The 9,190-nt window shown below is 68.6% G+C and overlaps 1 protein-coding gene across 1 annotated transcript; it reads right to left on the minus strand.

The window, feature by feature from the left end:
• Positions 1-43: 43 nt before the first annotated feature.
• On the minus strand, positions 44-7,696 carry PLEKHG3 (pleckstrin homology and RhoGEF domain containing G3). The gene is made up of 16 exons (XM_054276152.1): positions 7,652-7,696; positions 4,788-5,101; positions 4,599-4,699; positions 4,433-4,502; positions 4,303-4,349; positions 4,053-4,203; positions 3,737-3,871; positions 3,448-3,630; positions 3,121-3,213; positions 2,952-3,038; positions 2,806-2,839; positions 2,614-2,721; positions 2,265-2,468; positions 2,141-2,148; positions 1,871-2,056; positions 44-1,621 (listed from the first exon to the last, which is right to left on the minus strand). The coding sequence occupies exons 2-16, from the start codon at positions 5,061-5,063 to the stop codon at positions 59-61; spliced, it is 3,246 nt and encodes a 1,081-aa protein (XP_054132127.1). The 5' UTR covers positions 5,064-5,101; positions 7,652-7,696; the 3' UTR covers positions 44-58.
• Between the last annotated feature and the right edge of the window lie 1,494 nt (positions 7,697-9,190).

Below are 9,190 nucleotides of genomic sequence, written 5' to 3' on the forward strand. Positions count from 1 at the left end.
CCATGGGCTGCTCCTTCCCTTGGAGTCCACGGGACACCCGTTCTACCCGTTCCTGCCCCTAGCTGGCAGCGTCGAGGGTCTGAAACTTCTGCCGCAGGTCCCTGACGAGGCCGTGGCGCAGCGGCTCGGGGCTGCCGGGGGTCTCGGGGCAGCGCCGCCGGTACTCCTCGGACGCCTGGTAGGCTTTGCAGCGCTCCACCACCGCCTTCAGGCAGATCTTCTCCCGCGTGGTGGGCGAGCGGATCTGCACGTAGGCCGGGGGCTCCGGCAGCCGCTCCAGCACCAGCACCCGCTGCCCCGGGCCCAAAGGGGCTTCGGCAGCCACCCACAGCGCCCCGTCACTGCTGTACCGCGCTGGCGCCGGGCTCGGGGTGTTGGAGCCCCCGTTGGTCTCAGCGCTGCGGCTCCGGGCACTGCCCCGCTCCTTCCCGGCCGGGCGCCCACCGCGGCTGGGACCCTCGGGCGCCGAGCGGCTGCGGCTCACCAGCGGCGGCCGCGGGGCACCGAAACGGGCACGGAGCTCCTGCACATCGGGCCAGGTGAAGGGTTCGGCGCCCACGGGGCTCGAGGGGCTGCGGGGGCCACGTGGGGACGGGGACGCCACCAGCGCCTGGTCCTGCGGCACAGCCAGCGAAGGGGTGCTGGGGGTGGGGTCCCCATCCTCCTGCGGCGTCAGCGGGGGGCGGCGGGGGCCGGCGCGGCGGCTCTTGATGCGGAGGCTGTACTGCCGCGCCAGCTGGTACACCTTGGTGCCCAGGTGAGGGGGTGTCAGCAGCAGCTGCGGGGGTGGCCCTGGGGGTGACGCCGCGGTGCCCACATCATCCTCCTCCAGGATGAGCAGCGGCTCAGGGGGCTGCGCCCCATTCTCCTGGCACAGCTCTGGTGCCTCGGGCTGGGTGGGGGGCTCAGGGATCTCGGGGGGCCGTGGGAGCCCATTGAGGCGGCACACGGAGCTCCGCACCAGCCCCTTGGGGATGAAGGAGAGGCTCTCGCGGCGGCGCACCCCGAAGCCGGCATCGCGGTGCTCGGCATGGCCGTAGTAGCTCTTGATCTTGTCGAGGAGCAGGCGGTCCCGGTTGGAGAGCAGCGATTCCCGGCGGGCTCTGATGAAGGGCTCGGGAGAGGAGATGGCACTGCGGGACTCCCCGGGCTCCGCGGATTCGAGCGGGAGGCCCCCATCCAGGCTGAGGGTGCTGCCACCATGGCTGGGGGTGCGTCCCAGGGTCCCCTCCAGCGCCAGGCTGCTCCTTCGGGACAAGCTGCTGCCGCCGCCGAACCGCTCAGCGATGACGCTGGCCTGGTCCAGCACTGAGGGCGGCAGGATGCTGGCGTCTCCTTCCCCCTCCTCCTCTTCCTCCTCCTCCTCGCTGCTCAACACTTGCAAATCCTCCGCGGCGTGCTCCGGTTCCCTGTCCCCGCTGGGCAGCGCCAGGGTCCCCACCAGGGACGGGGATTTGGGGACCTTGGGGTGCTCCCCAGCACTGCTGTTAGGGGTGTGGGTGCTGGGTCCCTGGGCACTCCCGGGTGGGGGCCGGGGGGTCGCACTGACCTTCTCACAGCTCCCTGGCCCCCAGCTGCTCGGCCGCTTGGGTCCCTCCAGCACCCACGGGTGTTCCTCAGCCTGGGCAAGACAAATGTGGGGAGTCATGGGCTGGGGGGGATCACCCAGCTGCTCCGAGCAGGTTAAATCCCAGCCAAGCCATGGGGCCCTGGGAGAGGGCACTGAGAGCAACATGGGGTGTGCCCTGGACTGGAGTGGGGTGTCCTGGTAGTGGGGCGGGGTACCCCAGGAGTGATGTGGGAGTGCCCCAGAAGCAATTTGGGGTGCTCTGCATGCCCTCCCTGGGGTTTGAAGGGCTGGTGTAGGTACCTGCTCCTTCTGGGGCTCCAACAGCAGATCCCTGGACCCTGGCAGCTCCTCCTGGCAGTCCTTGCCCAAAGGTTCCTCTTCCTCCTCCTCCTCTTCCTCTGCCACCATGCTCTCAACCGCTGCCCAGGCTCTGGGGTGCTGGTGTGGTTCCCCCATTTCCAGGAGTGCCCCGTCGCTGCCGGCGTTCTGTGTGGGGGTGAGCGCCAGGCTCAGTGCCCCGTGCCAGGGCTGGAGGGACTGGGCACCCCAACCCACCACACCTGGCCTTACCTTCAGCCCTGCCAGCCAGGATAGAGAAAAGCAGAGATTAGTGGAGGGAGCACACAAAATTCCCCCCATGGCCCCCAACCACCCCTCTGCCCGCCACACCAGTGCCACGGTCGTGCCAGCTCACCTTGCTCACCCGGGTGCCACAGGTTGTGCTTGGTGGGCTCTGGGGGGAGGGGAGATGACGGTGGCATCACCCCCCTGTCCCCCAACTCCTCAGCACCCCGAGCCCCCTGATCCCGTCCATTGTCCACACCCGACTGCCTGCGCCCCGCGTGTCCCTGCAGCCGCTCTAGCAGCGTCTCCGTGTACCCCTGGTGCTGGAAGGGCTCTGTGGGAACAGGGATGGGGCACCATCAGCACCCAGTGCCACCCTCCCTATGGCCATTGGTGTCACCCAGCCACAGCTGGGCCCTGAGGGGGTGACGGAGGGAACACACGGGACAGGAGGGACACTGGTGACACGTGGCTCTCACCAGACTGCCGGCGTCCCTGGAGTGGCTCGGTGGCAGTGTCACCCAGGGGCTGGCAGGACCAGCTCTTCTTCAGGCGCTCAGGGCTGCAGCGGGGCAGGCGTGGGGGATCTGTGGGGACAGGGAGTGACACCAGGGAAAATGGGGGGTAGCAGTAGGGCAGAGAGGGAATAATAGGGCACTGGTGGCACTTACAGAACAGGTCCATCTCCAGGATGGCTTCCTTAGCCTGGGTGGAGGGAGTATGGAGAGAAATGGAGCAAAGGTGGGGTACAGCTGCCCCCCCTTGCTGTGCCAGGAGGTCCCTGGTGTCACTGAGGTGCCCACCCCACCAACCTCACCTTTTGGGGGATGGTGGCATGGTGGTTCTCCAGGATGAGCCGCTTGATGTGGTGAGTCCACAAGCGCTTCTCCTCCACGCTCTTGGCCTGAAGGGCACAGGGAGGGTGGTGAGGTCAGGCAGGGGGTTCCTGGGTGTCCCAAGGGTGCCCCCACCCCATGTCCCCCTACCTGCAGGCTGTGCTGCTGCTTGCCGTGCTTGTAGTGTGCCAGGCTGAAGCACAGCGAGTCCCTGGTGCTCTCAATCAGCATCAGCGACGAGCACTGCCGGGAGAGGCATCAGCATCCCTGGAAATTCCCACCCCAGCACCCACCGGGGTCCCTGGCACTCACTGGGCTCCCCTGTTCCCAGCATTCCCCAGTTCCCCCAACCCCAGCACTCACTGGGGCTCCTGACACCCACCCTGTCCCTCCATCCCGGGCATCCACAGGAGTCCCTGCCACCCAGTGGGCTCCCCCACCCCGTCACCCTCACAGTCTCCTGCCCTCATCCCGCACCGGGATGTGGCTCTTGTAGACATAGTGGTCCCCGCGGCGCTTGGTGATCAGCAGGGCCTTGTCAAAGAGGAAGAGGGCACGGTCGTGGCGCACCCGCTGTGTCCGAAATGTGCCCTCCAGCACCAGCTCCCCGTAGCTCGTCAGGTCTGGCCCCTTCCAGCCCAGCAGCAGTGACTGGATCTCCTGCACAGACACAGGCGCATCAGCACCCCTGCCACAGTGCCCATCTCGTGTCACCTGGTGCCACCCCCCGCCCCTGGGTGTCTCCCTGGCGTCCCCCGGTGCCCACCTGCTGGCGGATGGCGTGCTCGTGCTTGCGCTTCATGTCATTGATGTACCAGGCCACGCAGGTCATGGTGTCGATGGCCTCCAGCACCAGCTCGTAGTCATCCCCTGCCTTGTGCTCAAAGTGCCTGGCGATCTCCTGGGCGCAGCACGTGGCATCAGGACATGGGAATGTGCCATGCCAGGTGCCTGGACTGCTCTAGGCACCCAAGCCGTGTCCCTGGTAGCCAGGCTAGGCCAGCTGCCCACAGCCCCTCCCTGTGTCCCCCCAGGCTGTGCCAGGTGCCCACGCTGTGCCATGCTGGGTGCCAGGCGCTCACCTGGAGCAGCAGGTGGTACTTGAGGATCCTCTGGACAGGCTTAAGCAGGTAGGCCCCGAGGGGCAGCGCATGGCGCAGCCGCTCCTGGCATTCCCGCAGGAACCGTGCCTGGACCTTGCTCCTCATGCACTCGGTCAGCGCTGCCACTGAGCTGCGGGCAGGGAGGGGGCTCAGATCCCCGCCCACCCTTGCCCACCTGTGTGTGCCCCCTGCCCACCTCCCTGCTCACCCAGCTGTGCCCCCAACCCACCTGGGGTAGTTGTTGCAGTACTGGGTGTAGATGGCAAATTCCTGGCTCTGCAGGTAAGGGGAACGCAGTGAGAGCTTGGTATGACCACGTGTCCCCCCTGCTGTCCCCACAACGCTCCCTGTGCCCTTACCCGGGTGACGAAGCACACGGCCACAGCCACGGGGTCATTGGCGCAGCTCTCCAGGTTTTGCAGGAGGGTGCTGGGGGGCACAGAGAGGACAGGGTGACCACAACCCCCCACACACCCACAGGACAGGGTTACCCCTGTCACCTCCCAGTGGCACCTGCTCCCCCACCTGCTGAGCTCGTAGATGTCCTCGATGTTCCCGAAGAGCGCGCTGACCTGCTCCGGTCGCAGCACCGGCTCCTCCGCGTCGATGATCTTGCCCAGGTAACCCTGCCGGGCACCCACGGTGGCACCATTGCACCCCTAGACCCCACACCATGTCTAGGGGGTGTGCCCCCATGTGCCCCCTGGCACCCACCTCCACGATGCTGCGCAGGTCCCGGGCGTAGGTGCGCTCTGACTCCACGATCTCCTGCACCACGCGGTCCAGGTAGCTGGGCTTGGCCCCGGGACTCCCGAAAGCTGCCAGGGGGTGCCCACCGCGGGCACCGGGCCACCCCCCCGGGGACGCGTTGTTGTTGGCATTATGGAGCCCCTCGGCCCACGGCTCGGTCCTGGTGCCGGGCGGATCCTCCATGGCACAGCCGGGCTCGGGACTCAGGGCAGGGCGCTGCGGGCACGCGGGCACCGGCATCCCGGCATCCCCCGGCACCAGTGGGGCACAGGGCGGCTCTGGGGGGAGAACGGTGGGTTAGGGGGTGCGGAGAGCCCACAAATACGGGTGGTGTGCGGCACCAAGGGAGTTCACGCTGACGAAGAGTCCTGGTGGCCAAACCCTCTATGCCAAGGGGTGCTGGCATCCCTCGACCCCAAAAGTCCCTGGGTACAGAGTCTCTGCACAGCCCACCAATGCTGAGATTTGGGAGTCCTGCCCCTTCCCATGCCAGACCCGGGGACCGCGCCGGGACCGGGTGCGACGAGCGCCTCTGCCCCCACCCACCGGGGCCGTGCGTCACCGCCGCGCCCGCGGGACACTTTCCAGGTGAGCTCAGCGCCGGCTCGCCCTTCCGGACCACCGGTGCCACCGGGATCCTCCCGCGCCGCCGAAACCGCTCAGTGCCACAAACACGGTTGGGACAGACAGAAAACAGCGGCCAGTGGCAAAGCGTGTGGGAGTGTCGAGGACGCTGAGCCCGGTCACCGCGGCAGGTGGCCCTGGGGACAGTGACCTTGAGCTGGGCCACGTGCCGCGCCGGCGGCGTGGCCGCCCGAGCCCCCCGGCACCCCCGGTGCCGGCACCGAACCGGTCAGGCCGGTTCCCGCCGCCGCTTCCCCACACCCACCGTGCCGCGTGGCCGCCATCCAGCCACCGCCCTCCCCGGGGCTTCCCCGAGCACGCCAGGAGCCCCCCAAAACGCCACCGCGGTGCCTCCCAAGTGGGGTTCGGGCCCATGTCCCCAGTGGTGCCACAGCCCGGAACCCCGGGTACCGGCACACCCAACCGTGCCATGGGGCACTTCCAGGGCAACCCCGACCTGGGTGGTTGGGAGAGCAGCTCCCCCAGCTCTCACCCCTACAGGTTTGGGGCACGCGGTCCCAGGGTCACCTCGACCCCGGGGGGGCACCCAGCCGGTGACACCATAGACAGTAGACCCCGAGCATCCCTCCGGGCAGCGTCCGACCCTTGTCCCACCCTGCCGGGGGGACAAAAGAAGACCCCCAGGTGGCACGGGGGGACCAGACGGGGGCTCCCCCACCTAACACTCGGGCGGGGATTTGTGGCTACCGCAGCTCGTCCCCGAAGGCCACCCCCGGCCATCCTAATCCGCTCACAACACCGTGATTAAGGCGCCGGTCTCACGTCACGGGGACCGCGGCCACTCTCCTGGGCCCGTCGGCCACCGTCAGCCCGCCCCGGTGAGCGGGGGGGGGAGGGGGGGGGGTTGATCCTCTTACCCCCCGCCCCCCCCCCGGTGTCACCTCGGTGGGCACGCGGCCGCCCAGAGCCCTGCCGCTCCCGCCTGCCCCGGGGGGATTAGCTATTAGCTGCGACCTTCACGCCCCCGACCCTCCCCAACCCCGCCACAGAGGACGGGCGATGTCTCCGGAGTGCCGAACAGGGGGCTCTGGTGGGTCCCCAAAATTCCCCGGTGTGGGAAACTGAGGCAGGCGCCGGGTTTGTGGTGCCGGGCCGGCGGGAGGGAGGTGGGATTTTCTCCCCACCGTGGGACCGCCGGCCCCGTTGCACATTCCAGCGCGGGAGTTGGGGCGCGAGGCACAGCCCACGGCGTTTTCCCAGGATCCCGGCACAGCACGGCGGGCCGGGAGAGGGGCCGCGGCGCGCCAGCCCGCCGGAGCCATATAAGGGCAGGCGGTTCACCATTTCCAGGCATTTTCCAGAATCCCAGCGGCCTTGGGAACGGGGAGGTCGCCGCCGGCTCCGGCGCAGCTGCCGCGGCCGTCGCTCCCGGCCCCGGCTGGCACCGCCGCTGCCCGGCGGGCACGGGCTTGGGCGCCGGCGCTCCCGCCCGCGGGGACTCGGGGGGCTCGGCACCGCGGGGATCCCCGTGTCACGGCATTCCCGGGACAAGGCGGCACCGAGCCGCGGGGCTGACAAAGCCTCTTAGTGCCCGGCGCCCATGGCGTCGCGCCGCCTAATCCCGAAGGAGGGGCGCAGGACACCCCCACCTCCCACTGGGACCCCTGTCCAGGGTCACCCCACATGCCACAGCCTGTCCTGCACCCTCGGCTCGGCTTGAGGACATCCCCAATTTCTCTGGATGCCTGTCCCGGGGGTCTGCCAGCACCCCAAGGTCCTGCTGTTCCCTGCCCCTCGGGGACCCCAGTATCCCCAACTCCCCCTTCGTGGGGACCCCCAGCTCCTGCTTCACTCCGGGCATCCCTGCACTCACGAATCCTGCCTAACCAGGGCCCGTGGATCGTGCTCCACCGGGATGCAACGGCTCCTGCCCCACCGACCCACGGATCCTGCTCCACCGGGACGCACAGATCCTGCCGCGCGGGAATGCACGGGCTCCCGCCCCACCGGAACCCAGGAATCCCACTCCACTGGGATGCGACTACTCCCATTCCACCGGGCCCCTCGGCTCCCTCTTCACCGTGATGCAACGGCTCCTGCAGCACCGGGACCCCCGGATCCTGCCCCACCGGGAGACTCCCGCGGCCGGGGACCCTCGGGACCGCCCCCTCCCGGCGGGGACCCCGGGCTCCCCTCCCGCTGACCCCACGGCCGTGCCCCGTTCCCGCCCGGACCGGACTCACCGCGCTCCGCTACCGCCGCCGCCCCGACCCGTCCCGTCCCGCCCCGTCCCGGCCGTGCCCGCAGGAAGCGGCGGGAGCGCCCCGGGGCGGGGACAGCGGCCGCCCCGCCCGGCCTCGGGAACGGGGACTCCCGGGAATGGGAGCGGGACAACACCGCACCGAGCCCGGGCGTGACCGTGGGGCGGGGTCCGGTACTGTCCCGGTCCCGGTCCGGTCCAAGCATGGATCCGGTACAGTCTTGGTACAGTCCTGACACGGTCCCGGCACAGTCCAGGTGTGGTCTAGATACTGTCCTGGTACAGGAACCATCCAGAGATGGTTCAGGTACTGTCCCTGCACGGTCCCGGTACTGTTCCGGTACAGAACTAGGCGTGCTTCTGGCGTGATCCCGGTACTGTCCCGGCACAGCCCCGAGGCGGTACCGGGATGCTTCTGATCCTCTTTCGGGGTGCGCAGAGCATGGTGGATGGGAGCCCACACAGCCGCCGCGTCACCGGTTGGGTCCCTTCCCAGGGGACACGGGTTCCTGAAGGGGTCCCATCCCCAGCCATGGTCACCTCCCATTCCTGCCCGAGGGGACATAGACAGGGACATAGGGACACAGACAGGGACATAGACAGCCATTGCCACCAGGCACGGGGTGGATGCAGGGCACCCCTTGGTGCCCAGGCAGGAGGGTGCCCGTGAGTGAGGCCTGGTCCCAGTGCCCCTCCATCCCACCTCAGCCCCTTCCATGACTGATGCATGGCCCTGGCACTGCCGTGACACTCGAACCCCCAAATCCAACTGTGTGCCAAATCCAACTGGGCTCCAACCCCCCCAGTAAAGCTGGGGGCCAGCTGGAGCCCCCGGCCCCTCATGGCACCTGCCACCAGAATGGGCCCATTCTGCAGGCGGGCGCCTCGTGCGCCGGCCCTGGATCCACTCAAAGGCCGGATTGTTCCAAGCGGAGCGGGAGCCTGGCCAGGCCCAGCACTGGCACTGGCACTGTGTGGTGTTGTGGGGGACGTGTGGCATCCGTGGATGGTGGGGTCCCCACTGCCCACACCAGTATGGGAACATGTGCTCTGCCAGTGCTGGGTCCGGTGTGCTGGACATGCCCGGGAAGGCGGCTGTGGCTGCTTCCCTGGGATGAGGGATGGGCACAGGTGGGTGTCAGGAGCTGCTGGGGCGGGTGCTGCTGAGGGCACACACCCCCACTAAACCAGACCTCCTGTCCTGTTCCCCAGTGTCCTGCCCCAAATTTCATAGACCTTCCTCAAACCCCTTTCCCAAATCTCCTTTACCTTCCCTCCATATCCACTCTCCCTATAGCCCCTCCTCTTCCCCTCTCCCTGTAGCCCCTTCCTACACCTTCTCCTCATTCTCCCCTCCCCATAGTCCCCTTCCCACATCTCCATGCCGGATCCCCCTCCCCAGACCCTCTGCCCACCCTCCCGCCCCGAGCCCTCCCCCTCCTCCCCCTCCCTTGTTCTCCCTCCTGCCCCCCGTCCTCCCGCCCGCCGGGGGGCGCCCTGTCCCCTCTTGCCCCCGCCCTCC

This window comes from Melozone crissalis, unplaced genomic scaffold (assembly GCF_028551555.1).
Source record: "Melozone crissalis strain CALT ecotype California unplaced genomic scaffold, PUWL_Pcris_2 ptg000018l_1, whole genome shotgun sequence".
Lineage (NCBI taxonomy): Eukaryota > Metazoa > Chordata > Aves > Passeriformes > Passerellidae > Melozone > Melozone crissalis.

What these genes read in the sequence shown, in the direction of transcription:
- PLEKHG3 (XM_054276152.1), bottom strand. Translation starts at nt 5,063, where the DNA reads ATGCCGGTGCCCGCGTGCCCGCAGCGCCCTGCCCTGAGTCCCGAGCCC. An exon ending in TACTGCAACAACTACCCCAG is followed by an intron (nt 4,204 to 4,302) that starts GTGGGTTGGGGG and finishes CCCTGCCCGCAG; the next exon opens with CTCAGTGGCAGCGCTGACCG. An exon ending in CCAGGGACGCCGGCAGTCTG is followed by an intron (nt 2,469 to 2,613) that starts GTGAGAGCCACG and finishes CTGTTCCCACAG; the next exon opens with AGCCCTTCCAGCACCAGGGG.